Here is a 13021-nt window from a genome sequence, read left to right as displayed (position 1 = left end):
GTCTGTCTTTGGTGCTGAGGACAGCAATAATAAAGAGGTAGAAGGAGAATGGCTCAACCCTTGCAGTCTCTAGTTGAGGGCCACACAGGCAGAGAGGCTGGCTAAACTGCACTGGCCATTGGTGGCAGAGCCAGGGATTGAACCCAGGTCTTCTAGTAACCCAATCAGTTCTCATGGGGCTGACTAAAACCATTCCAATAGAATCACCTACAAAGTGCTGTGCAAATTCACCTTGTAAGGTGCTCCATAAATGCTTCCATAAGACTTTTACAACAGGTTCAAAGTTGTTAACTCATTTTTCAGCTTGTCCATGGCCCCATAAGACATAGGCTGATGGAGGAAGGGATTTTTCTCTACCAGTCAGTCAGGTGGCTTATTTCAGCCCCTGGAGTAGCTGTTAATCAGGTTTCAATAGACTTCAGCGTTTCACTCAGAACCTGTTGGCAATCCTAAAACTCTACAGATCCTGTCATCTCTGCAAAATGAGCTCTGGCTACGGCCCCATTCATTTTCTGTTTTATTGAGGGATCCATTCAGAACAGCCCTACTGTAGCTTTAATACGGGCCTCAGCAGGGACTCCCTTCCTTACCCCAAGCTGCTCTCCCAGGGTACAAAATGATGTGTTCCAGCTTCCAGAGATTTAATAGCATCCAGGCAAGTTTTTAATGTGCTCTTTGTCTATTTAGAGTTTCTCCCAGAGCCAGTCCAGTCTTTCCTATGCACAAAGTAGTACTATTTGGAGTTAGCAATATAATTCTCTGGGATTGTCAGACTGTATAGCTTCCCCCTTAGAACTGTGCAAAGGATTCTCCTACCCCATTTCTTGATTGTTTTCAGACCTACTGAATCATTTGTGGCTCTTCTGCTTCCTCCTTCCCCAAGTAGTTTTAATACAAATAACATCAACACATCAAACAACTACAAATCAAAATCTGATCTAAGCAAATTGTTTCACTGAAGCTCACAAACACCTTATTGTTGTTGATGATGTTGATGTTAAGTGCTGTCGAATCGCTTCCGACTCATAGTGACCCTGTATAGGGTTTTCTAAGAGTGGCTGGTAAGTTTGAACCACTGACCTTATGGTTCAAACCAACTTTGCAGTCCAGCACATTAACCCACAGTGCTACAGAGGACCCCACAACCACCTTGTGAGAGGTATTATTACCAGTCCTACTCAGTTGAGGGAACTGAGACTTCAGTAAGATTAGCTACCTAATTGGTGTAAATCACACTAAGCAAGTATTGGCATACTCTTCAGGCCTGGAACTTAACTTCTCCCCATGGCTCAATGTTCAGCCAAATAAGCTGGTTGTGACTGTTGTTGCTAAATGCTTTCGAGTCAGTTCCAACCCATAGCAACCCTGTATAGGGTTTCCAAGGAGCAGCTGGTGAGCTTGAACCACTGATCTTACGGTTCTAACAACTTTGATGTCTAGCGCATTAACCCACAGTGCCACATCAGAACTCCACAGCCAAACGATAGAAAAGCCTATAAGGGGAACAGTGACACCAGTGAGGTACACAGTCCTTAGAAAAATCAACTATATGAGAGCAAAAGAGCAACATTTGCCCAGGGACCAAGTGTAGAAGGCAGGAAGGGCTGGGAAAGAAGGACGATTGGAAATCACAAGGAGGAAGTGGGGATTGCAATCCATGTCACTAAACAAAATGTGTGTGCATTATTGAATGGAAACCCTGTAACCTTTCACCCAATTCACCATAAAAGTTAAAAATAAAATTTAAAAAATGCATCGATGTTGGGATTTTGAACCCAGGCAGTTCAATCCTAGGGTCAAGATGTTTTATTACTGTATTATGATGAAACTGTTAAGTGCCATGGAGTTGGTTCTGACTCATAGCAACCCTGTATAGGGCTTCTGAGGAGCACCCAGTGAGTTTGAACTGTTGATCTTGCAGTTCAAACTTACCTTGCAGTCCAGTGCTTATTTTAGAGTACCATATCCTTAACCACATTGCTGTTGAGTTGATTCTGACTCATGGGGACCCTATGTATTAAAGAATAGAACTGCTCCATAGAATTTTCTTAGCTGTAATCTTTATGGAAACAGATTTACTTCCACAGTACTGCTAGATGGGTCCAGACTACCAATCTTTTGGTTTGTTGTTTATTGTTAGGTGCCATTGAGTTGGTACTGACTCATAGCGACCTTATGTACAGCAGAACAAAACACTGCCCCATCCTAGGCCAACCTCACTACTGTTGTCATTTTTGAGTCTATCGATGCTGCCACTTGGCCAATCCATCTCATTGGGGGTCTTCCTCTTTTTCTCTGACCCTCCACCTTATCAAACATGATATCCTTCTCCAGTGACTGGTCCCTCCTGACAATATGTCTGAAGTATGAGAGACGAAGCTTGGCCATCTTGGCTTCTAAAGAGCATTCTGGCTACACTTCTTCCAAAATGGATCTATTGGTTCTTTTGGCAACCCATGGCACTTTTGATATTCTCCTCCAACACCATAACTCAAAAGCATCAATTCTTCTATGGTCTTCCTTATTCACTGTCCAGTTTTCACATACATATGAGATTATTGAAAATACCATGGCTTGGGTCAGGCGCACCTTAGTCCTCAAGCTGGTATCTTTGCTCTTCAACACTTTAAAAAGGTCTTGTGCAGCAGATTTGCCTAATGCAATATGTCATTTGGTTTCTTGTGCTTCCATGAGTGTTGATAGTTGATCCAAGAAGAATGAAGTCCTTGACAACTTCAATCTTTTCTCCATTGATAAGAATGTTGTTTATTGGTCCAGTGGTGAGGATTTTTGTTTTCTTTACATTGAGATGTAATCCATACTGATGGCTGTGTTCTTTGATCTTCATTAGTAAATGTTTTAAGTCCTCTTCACTTTCAGCAAGCAAGGTTGTATCATCTGCTATCACAGGTTGTTAATGAGTCTTCCTCCAATCCTGATGCCACGTTTTTCTTCGTAGAACCCAGCTTCTCATATTATTTGCTCAGTATACAGATTGAATAAGTATGGTGAAAGAATACAACTTTGTCACACACCTTTCTTAATTTTAAAATGTTCGGTGTTCCCATCATCTATTTGAACAACTGCCTCTTGGATCAGGTACAGATTCCTCATGAGCACAATTAAGTGTTCTGGAATACTCATTCTTCGCAATATTGTCCATAGCTTGTCATGACCCACACAATCGAAAGCCTTTGTGTAGTCAATAAAGCACAGTTAAACATCTTTCTGATATTCTCTGCTTTCAGCCAAGATTCATTGGACATCAGCCATCATTTCTCTCATTCCACCCCTTCTTTTGAATCTGGCTTGAACCTCTGGAAGTTCTCTGTCAATGTATGCTTACAGCCACATCTATATTACCTTTAGTAAACTTTACTTGCATGGGATATCAAAGAGATTGTCTGATGATTTTCGCATTCCGTTGGGTCACCTCTCTTTGGAATAGTAGTCTGGTACAAACCATATACTGTCTCTAAGTGAAATGAATCCTCATAGAGATCATCTGCTTATACCACTTCCATCTGTACACAAATGGCCACCAGCTCTACATCAATACCAGGCAGTTTATCCATTAGACACTGAAGTAAGTCACAGTGTCTGGGACCCATGGTTTTCTATGAAAAGTATTTGAGACCTAAAAACAAAACAAAACAACTCTCCTCAAAATATTAAAAGAACATTGAAGAATGGCTGGATTTCAACATTTATACTTTGGACATACTGTTGGAGGTGAGTTGTCCCTGGAGAAGGATACCCTACTTGGTGGAGTGTAATGTGGTCAGCGAAAAGGAGTATGGGATGGCTTGGCACAATGGAAGTAGCAATGAGTTCAAACTTAAAATGATTGTGAGGATGGTGCACAGCCAGACTGTGTCTCCTGTGGTGTGTAGGGTTGCTATGAGTTGTATTCAACTAGACAGCACCTAACAACAACAATAGACAGCATTGTACTTCAAAATAGATCTTGAAATATTCTTTTTGATTATGAATGTGACACCATTCCTCTTCAATTTTTGGTGCCTGGCATAGCTGGCATAGTAAACCGTAGGGTTGTCTGATTCAAAATGACAATTACCAGGTCACCACTTCAACTTATTAATAATAAAGGTCTTTAAGCATTCAAAAAAAAAAAGAACATTGCAAAAGACCAACATGAAGATAAAGATACTGAAACATGAAAACCATGACAAAATTGGATGGAACTTAACACACACACACACACAAATAAGTGCAAGTAAAATTGGAGAAATGTGAGTAGAAATTGGGTTTTGTCCATATTAATATTCTGGTGCTGGTATATGATAGTTTTGTAAAATGTTGCTACTGTGGAAACCAGGCATGGTGCATAAGAACTTTCTTAGTATTATTTTTTGAAATTGCACGAGAATCTATAATTAACTCCACTTCTTTAAATGAGAAGAAAAAATGAAAATTGAAAAAGAAGTACTCATAAATAATGTTTAATCGAATGTTTACAAAATGTCACATCATGTCAATGGATTTGGTATAATAGTTAAATTGTTGTTGCTATTAAGTGCATTTTAAGTGCATTGAGTTGGTTCTGACACAATATACAGGGGACCCTATATAGGGTTTCTGAGACTTTAAATCTTCAAGGAAGCAGAAAGCCTCATCTTTCTCCCACAGAGCGGCTGACGGCTCAAACTGTTCACCTTGTGGTTTACAGTCCAGTGCTTATAGTATGGAGCCACTGTATTATTATATATGTTTAAAGCACAAGAAAAAACAGGATAATTCTCAACAAATTTACTATTATAAAGTCCTGCAAATTTCATGTGGCAAAAATATTTTTTGACATGATTTTGGATGTGAGTCCCTGGTAATGTGTTTTATATGATGTGGTTGGAGTCTCCAAAAGTAAATAAAATGACAAATAAAAAAAAATTATCTTGAGATAATTTGATTCATCAATCCAGATTTCGAATCCTGTCTCTAATACTGTGTGTACACTTTAAATGGACTAAGAATCAACCACCTCTAAAATGGATGTGTCTACCAGATTACTATCTTATTCCACATTCTCTTAAGGCTGCGCATTGGGTTGTTAATCTCAAGGTCAGCAGTTTAAATCCACCAGCTGCTACGGAGGATAAGGTTTTCTGTTCCCATAAAGATTTACAGCCTCAGAAACCCCATACAGGTCACTATGAGTAGAACTGAAGCAGTAGCACACCACCATCCCCACCACCAATACTTGACAGTTCACAAGTGGCATGTTCTGTTTTGAAGGTAATTTTGACAGTATGTGTCAAAAGTCTAAAAATGTTTGTAATCTTTGACTTTGTTATTGTTAAATGCCATCGAGTTGAGAACACTCAGATTGGGGAGGCTTGAGGTGATTTTTTAAATGAGTTTTCCCCATATTTTATCTGTATTTTCTAATTAATAGTAATTGTTGTTGTTAAGTGCCATCCAGTTGGTCCCAACTTATAGTGACCCTGTATAGGGTTCCCAAGGAGTGGCTGGTGAGTTTGAAGTGCTAACTTTGTACCACGAAACTTAAGAATGAGTTTATTTTTGGATGCAACAATTTACCTTAGGGAAAGTTTACCTTAGGAAAGAATCAAGTATGTACACAAAATTATTTACATCGGGATCCTATAAAATTATAGAAATCTATTGCAGAGTTCTTTATTTTAGAAAAAAAGGAAATAACCTAAAAATCAAACAGCAGGAGAATGGCTAAATAAACTATTACATATTAATACTGTATGGTACATTAAGTATAGTTTAGAGGAATATTTAAAGACATAAAAGATAGTTGTATTATTTGGGAAAAAAAGAAAAATCAGACTACAAAACAAGAACAATATGATCCTATTTACATACTCTATCCACACATACAAGCCCATACACACAAATGAACACAGGAAATAAAATTTTTGGTTAAATAGCAAAATGCAAAAGATGATTTTTTTCTGAGTGGTGGTGTTTAGGATTATATTTCTTTGATTTGGCATATATTCTGAAGAAAATATAGGTTGCTTTTGAAATGGAAGTAAAACAAAAAACCTTTCAAAAATAAAATGACAAACCAAAAAATAAGTTTGAGTGCCTTCTAAATAGTCAGAACTTACCTTAAAGTAACAGTTATAGGCATGAGGTCAAAAGAAGCACACTCAGAGAGCTAAGAGTATCATTTTTGTCCATCTCAGACAGGTGTTTGAGGATAAGAAGAAAGTGGATGCATTTTGGAAATACATCTTATTGCTTATTGCTGTCATTACATTTAAAAATCTACTGTCCTTTGTATGAAAACACAGTGTCACCAAGGAAGAATTTTGTTTTGTTTCTGTTTAATAAAAGCCATTCCTTATTTCTTTCTCCAAGCACTTTGTTACACAAGACATGTCTCATAACCACACAGCCATCTAAATAGATACAGAAAAGGCATTTAACAAAATCTAACACCTGTTCAATTTAAAACACTTAACAAACTAGGGACAAAAGAGAACTTCCTCAGTCTGATAATGGACATCTATGAAAAACCTGTATCCCATGTGTGACACTATAGGATAAGTACTGTACTGGTAACCACAGATTGGCAGTTCAAATCCACCAACCGCTCTCTGGAAACCCTATACAGGGTCATTATGAGTTGAAATGATCTTAGTGGCTCTTGACACCAACAACATGAAAAATCTATAGCTGACATAACACATACTATTGAAAGACTGAAAGTGTTCTCACTAAGATCATGCTTATTTTGAATAAGATAAGGATTCCCACTTGTACTGGACTCATGAGGAACTTGAACATAGACCAAGAGGCAGTTGTTCGAACAGAACAAAGAGATACTGAATGGTTTAAAATCAGGAAAGTTGTGCACCAGAGTTGCATCTTATGTATTCAATCTGTATGTTGAGCAAATAATCCAAGAAGATGGATTATATGAAGAAGAACGTGGCATCAAGATTGGTGGAAGGTTCATTAACAACCTATACCCAGATGATACAACCGTGCTTGATGGAAGTGAAGAGGCCTTAAAATACTTACTGATGAAAATCAAAGAATATAGCCTTCAGTATAGATGGCATCTCAATGTAAAGAAGACAAAATTCCTCACAACTGGACCAGTGAATAACATCATTATAAATCGGTAAAAGATTGAAGCTGTCAAAAGCTTCATTTTGCTTGGATCCACTATTAACACTCTTGGAAACAGTAATCAAGAAAACAAACAACTTAGTATATTAGACAATTCTGAGTCAAAAGACCTTTTTTAAGTATTAAATAACAACATTATCAATTTGAGAACTAAGGTGTGCCTTATATACATATGCATGCGAAAGTTGAGCTTTCATGAATAAAGAAAAACCACATAAGTATTGAAGCATTTGAATTATGGTGTTGGAAAAGAATATTAAAAGTTCCATGTACTGCCAGAAGAACAAGCAAATCTATGTTGGAATAAGTACAGCCAGACTGCTCCTTAGAAAACCAAGATACTAAGACTTTGTTTCTCATATTTCAGACATGGCATCAGGAGGAACCAGTCCCTGGAGAAAGATATCATGTTTGGTAAATTGGCGGACCTGGTAGCATAGTGGTTACGAATTGGGCTGCTAACCTCAGGGTCAGCAGTTCGAAACTACCAGCTGTTCCGCGGGAGAAAGATGAGGCTTTCTGTTCCCGTAAAGATTTACAGCCTCGGAAACCCTGTATAGGGTCACTATGAGTCAGAACCGATGCTACGACACATAACAGCAACAACAAAGTGGAGGGTCAACAAAAAAGAGGAAGATCCCTAACAAGATGGATTGGCACAGTGGCAGCAGCAATGGGTTCAATAGTAGTAGCAATTCTGAGGGTGGCGCAGGAGTGGGCAGTGTTTTGTTCTGTTGTGCATGGGGTTACTATGAGTTGGAACCCAACTTGACGGCATCTCACAACAACTAGTTTTTGCTGACCCTCTACTTTATCAAACATTATGTCCTTTTTAAGCACTCTTCTTTCCTGATGACATGTCCAAAGTAAGTAACTTGCCATCCTCACTGCTAAGGAACAATCTGGTGGCATTTCTTTATAGGCTGATTTATTTGTTCTTTTGGCAGTCCATGATATATTCAATGTTCTTCACCAACACCATAGCTCAAACACACCAATTCTTCCTCTGTCTTCCTTTTCCATTATCCAGCTTTCTCATGCATATGAGGTAATTGAAAAGGACATGCCTTGGGGCAGACACACCTTAGTCATCAAAGTGACATTTTTGCCTTTTAAAATGTTAAAGTCTTTTGCAGCAGATTTTTGTCTATGCAGTATGTGATTCGATTTCATGGATGTTGATTTCTTGCTGTTTTCATGGATGTTAATTTTTGATCCAACTAGAAGGAAGTTGTTGACCACTTCAATTTCTTCTTCATTTATCATGATGTTATTTATCAGTCTAGGTGTGAGAATTTTGGTTTTCTTCATACTCAGGTATAGTCCATACTGAAGACTGTAGTCTTTGACTTTCATCAGTAAGTGCTTCAAGTCATCTTCATTTTTGGCAAGCAAGGCCGTGTCACCTTCATATCACTATTTGTTAATTCTGATGTCATGTTTCTCTTTAGATACTGTGACTTCTCAGATATGCATTCAGCAAATAGTTCCTGAATAAGAATAGATGTATACAACTGGACTTCAAAACATTCGTGGAAAAATGGAATGAAAAAAATAATGGACTTTTTCCACAGACTTTTTGAAACTCCCTCATAGATAAATCATTTAAGGTCAGTTAATATTTATCAAGGGTATTAAGACTATTCAATGGAGAAAGAATAGTCTTTTTAAACAAATATTGTTGGAAAAACTAGATATCCACAAGCAAAAGAATGAATGGGACTCCTCTCTCACACCATATACAAAGATAAACTCAAAATTGACCAAGTATCTATATTTGAAAGCGAAAACTATCAAATTCTTAGAAGGAAACATAGATGTAATAAAAAGCCATAAAAGAGGATGAAATATGATCCATGCTATAAAATGGATGAGCCTTGAAGATGTTATGGTATGAAGGCAGGCCCAAAAGACTGCATATTGTGTGATTCCATTTATGTGACATGTCCAGAAAAGGTAAATCCCTAGAGTCAGATTCTTCTGTGGGGGTGACGAAATATTTTAGATTAGATAATGGTGATAGTTGTATAGCCTTGTGACTGTACTAAAATAAATAAATAAATAAATAAAATTACAGAATTATACTTCCCTGGTAATCATAAAAAAAAAGTGTTTCCCTGTGTGAAAATCTTTCCCTGACTTAAAGTAACAACAAACTTGTACAATTTTGTCCTTTTACAATCTACCTATTTCAGTCAGCATAATGTCCTCCAGATTCATCCATGTTTTGAGGTATTTCTCAGAATCTTTGTTATTCTTTAACATTGAATAGTATTCCATTTGTATATATACCATAGTTTGTTTTTCCATTAATCTGTTGATGGGCACTTACATTGTTTTCATCGCATTGCTATTGTGAAATTGGTGTACACTTATCTGTTCATGTGCCGGCTTTTATGTCTTTATTATATCTACCTAAGTTAAGGGTGGGATAGCTGGATCATATAGTATTTCCATTTCCAACTTTTTAATGAAGCACCATACCATTTTCTACAGTGGTTGCACCAGTTTGCAGTCCAACCTGCAGTGCATGAGAGTTCCAATTTCATTACACTCTTGTCAGCATTTGTCGTTTTCTGTCTTTTTGAACTTTGCTACTATTGCTGAGATAAAGAGCTATCTCATTGTTTTGACTTGTGTCTCTCTTGGCCTGCTAACAGTAAGGTCTGTGGGAAAGATAAGACTGTTGCAAGATTTACAATTTCAGAAACCATAGACAAGACCCCTTGGCAAAGTGGCAGCATCAATGGGCTCAAGTGTGGCAACAATTTTGATGTTGGCTCAGGACTGGGCAGTGTTTCATTTTGCTCTGCATAGGGTCACTATGAGTCTGTATGAACTCAATGGCACCCAACAACAACAACAACAACATACAAGGTTGCTATGAGTTGAAATTGACCCAGTGGCATTGGGTTAATGGCTAATGATCACAAACTTTTCTTTGTGTGTTTGTTAGTTAGTTACCTGAATGTTTTCTTTGGTGAAGTTTATGGTTATGTTCTCTGCACACTTTTTTTTTTTGTTGTTGTTATATAAATTAACCCATTTATTACAGGCTAGACAGGTTCAGGTGGTGGAGTTTCTACTGGTCTTTCAGTTCCTTCAGTCTTCTGATGGCAGACTTTACTGTAACTGCGGAGGTGGTGTTGTAGGTCCAGGCACCCCCAGCCACCGTTTTCATACAGGAACCACAGTGCCAGATTCCCACAGCTCGTCTCTTCATCTTGGTTTTGCCACAGAAGGAGCAAGTGTACTTGGCATGCTGGCTGATTTCAATTTTCTTCACCATTTTCCTGAGGGAGGCACCATAACGGGTCCCATATTTACCCACGATTCCGACCTTCTTGGTGCGTTTAGCCATCTCGTCGCCACCCAGTGCCAAGCCCAGAGAGCTCTCTGTACACTTTTAAATTGGATTTTTGTTGTTGTCGAGGAGTTGAAAATTTCTATAAATTTTAGAAATTAATCTCTTGGATATGTCATTTCTAAATATTTTTTCCCTATCTGTAGATTCTCTTTTTATTCTTTTGGAGAAGTCTTTTGATGTGCATAGGTTTTTCATTTTTAGAAAGTCGCCTGCTTTGTCTTCTGCTTTTTGTTCATTTGGGATTACATTTAATAATCTGTTTATGACATAAATTATTGTTGGGCCGTCAAGTTGGTTCTGACCCATAGCAACCCTTTATAGGGTTTCCAGGGAGCAGCTGGTAAGCTTGAACTGTCAACCTTGCAATTCAAACCGACTTTGCAGTCTAGTGCATTAACCCACAGCGCCACACCAGGACTCCATGCCATAGATTGTTGTTGTTGTCAAGTGCCGTTGAGTCGATTCTGACCCATAGCAACCCTGTATAGGGTTTCCAAGGAGCAGCTGGTGAGCTTGAACTGCCAACCTTGCAGTTCAAATGGCTTTGCAGTCTGGTGCGTTAACCCACAGCACCACACCAGGACAAGGTTGCTAAATTTGCTCCTATTTTTTCTTGGATGATCTTTGTATTTTAGGTTTTACATTTAAATCTTTGATCCATCTTGAAATTAGTTTTTGTATATGGAGTGAGGTATGGATCTTGTTTCATTTTTCTGCAAATGGATATCTCATTGAATATATACTTTAAGGTGGTGTATCTTATGGTATATAAATTATCTATCATTAAAAAGAGAGGAAGTGAAAGGGGAGCTTGAGGCAATTTGCCAATCCCAATAGGATTGTTTTGGAGTTATATTGGAAGCTGCAGGTCCAGTTAGCCAGAAACCATAGCAGCAGAGAGCTATGCCAGACAAACGCATAGAGCAAGTCAGATATCCCTCCTATATAAGAGCGCAGGCCTAGATCAGGGAACAAGGGAGGTGTGTTTATCTAAACATGCCCTGAGTTATTCTTTTAAAAAGAGCAACAATTTTTCCCGCACGTACCATATATACCCTTTCCCTCCTTGGCATTAGTTGACAGCCCAAAGATAAGCTTAAGATTTGGCCTTATTTGGGGTTCCCTTCACCTACATCTGAGTCCTGTTGTGGTGCTGTGGGTTAATGTTCTGGACTGCAAAGTTGGTTTGAACCACAAGGTGGGCAGTTCAAGCTCACCAGCTGCTCTTTGGAAACTGTATATAGGGTTGCTATGAGTTGGAGCCTACTTAACGGCACTTAACAAAAACAGCATAATTTACATCGCCAACCAGCCATTGATATTGACTTACACAATGGTTCTCTTTCTAATTACAATTTTAGTACTAATAGAAACAAGCTTTTAAAGATTTTATTTGAAAATTTAGCCAATAAAATTAAGTGCTTCTCAGGGAAACCAACACTAAAGTGCTGTTAGCCTCTCCTTCTCAGCATTTTGTCAATTCTTTGTCTTCATTAAGGATGCTAAAAATTTTAATATTTCCCAAACTGAGCCAGCCCACTGGTCTCTGTCTCCCACTTCTCTTGACTGTGACTCATACTAGCTTCTATTTCTGTGAACTCTAGGCCAATGGAAGCAAGAACTGGAGCTAGATTTCATAACTTTCCCTGCATGAGTTAATGATCACCTGTGTTACTAATAATTGTTGTCTTTGGTAACTTCAACTTGAACAGTAGCAAAAGGTATAAATCACTCCCAAGGCTCTTAATTACTCCCATTAACAGTTGCTTTGTTACCCCGGATGCAGAGCATTTTCACTGCACTGTGAGTACACACAGCAAGTATAAGCCTGGCTTCAAGCCAGGAGTTAAAATAAGTTATGCTAGATGATGGCTCAATTGTTCCCCTGGATTCACTCTAGGTTTGAGGGGATGTGGGTCTAAGGTAATGCTAAAGGAGCCTTGGGTCTGTGCATCTTCTAGGAGTTCCTTGGGGTGTTCTGCTGCATCTTGCCACAGTTATTTTATTTTCCTAATCTTTCTTATTTTTGCTTCTATCATCAGTGTTTTTTTCTTCCCTTCCTCTCCTTATCCTACCCTGTGCCACTACAAATCTTTCTCTCTTCTCAGCCACATATTCTATAACTGGTGGAAAGCTAGTTACAAATTTTATGGGGAAATCAAAAAAGAAAGCAAGTTGGGTCTTTTGAGTTGGAAATTTGAAGAGTTTTTCAGCTCTTCAACAGCCTCCCACTGCACATTGTCAAATCCCAACTCCTTGGAGAGGAATTAAAGAAATCCCGTCTAGCCACCATCATGAACTGTCATGCTTTAAAGCAAGGGAGACTGGTCAGACCCAGTGTTTTCACTTCCTAGCTGTGTGACCTCGGACTAATCATTTACACTCATTGAACCTCAGATGTCCCACCAGCACCTACTTCCTAGACCAGAAGCATTAAATGAAATAATACTTGATGATGCTGTAGATTCTTTATAAATGGGGGCTCCCACCCTGATGATCCTGATGATCATGTCAAAAGCATGC

General features: G+C 38.5%; 1 protein-coding gene across 1 annotated transcript; it reads right to left on the bottom strand.

Moving 5' to 3' along the window:
- Positions 1-10156: 10156 nt before the first annotated feature.
- Positions 10157-10517, bottom strand: LOC102810590 (60S ribosomal protein L37a-like). Its single transcript, XM_006862468.1, has one exon. It carries the CDS (start codon positions 10490-10492, stop codon positions 10214-10216), a length of 279 nt encoding a protein of 92 aa, XP_006862530.1. The 5' UTR covers positions 10493-10517; the 3' UTR covers positions 10157-10213.
- Positions 10518-13021: the final 2504 nt, after the last annotated feature.

Source organism: Chrysochloris asiatica, unplaced genomic scaffold, assembly GCF_000296735.1.
Source record: "Chrysochloris asiatica unplaced genomic scaffold, ChrAsi1.0 scaffold00048, whole genome shotgun sequence".
NCBI classification, from domain to species: Eukaryota; Metazoa; Chordata; class Mammalia; order Afrosoricida; family Chrysochloridae; genus Chrysochloris; species Chrysochloris asiatica.
Note: the sequence above shows the minus strand (reverse complement) of the source record. Positions and strands in the feature narration are given on the sequence as shown.

Excerpts from the sequence above, each read along its gene's own strand:
- LOC102810590 (XM_006862468.1), bottom strand. The coding sequence starts at position 10,492 with ATGGCTAAACGCACCAAGAAGGTCGGAATCGTGGGTAAATATGGGACC.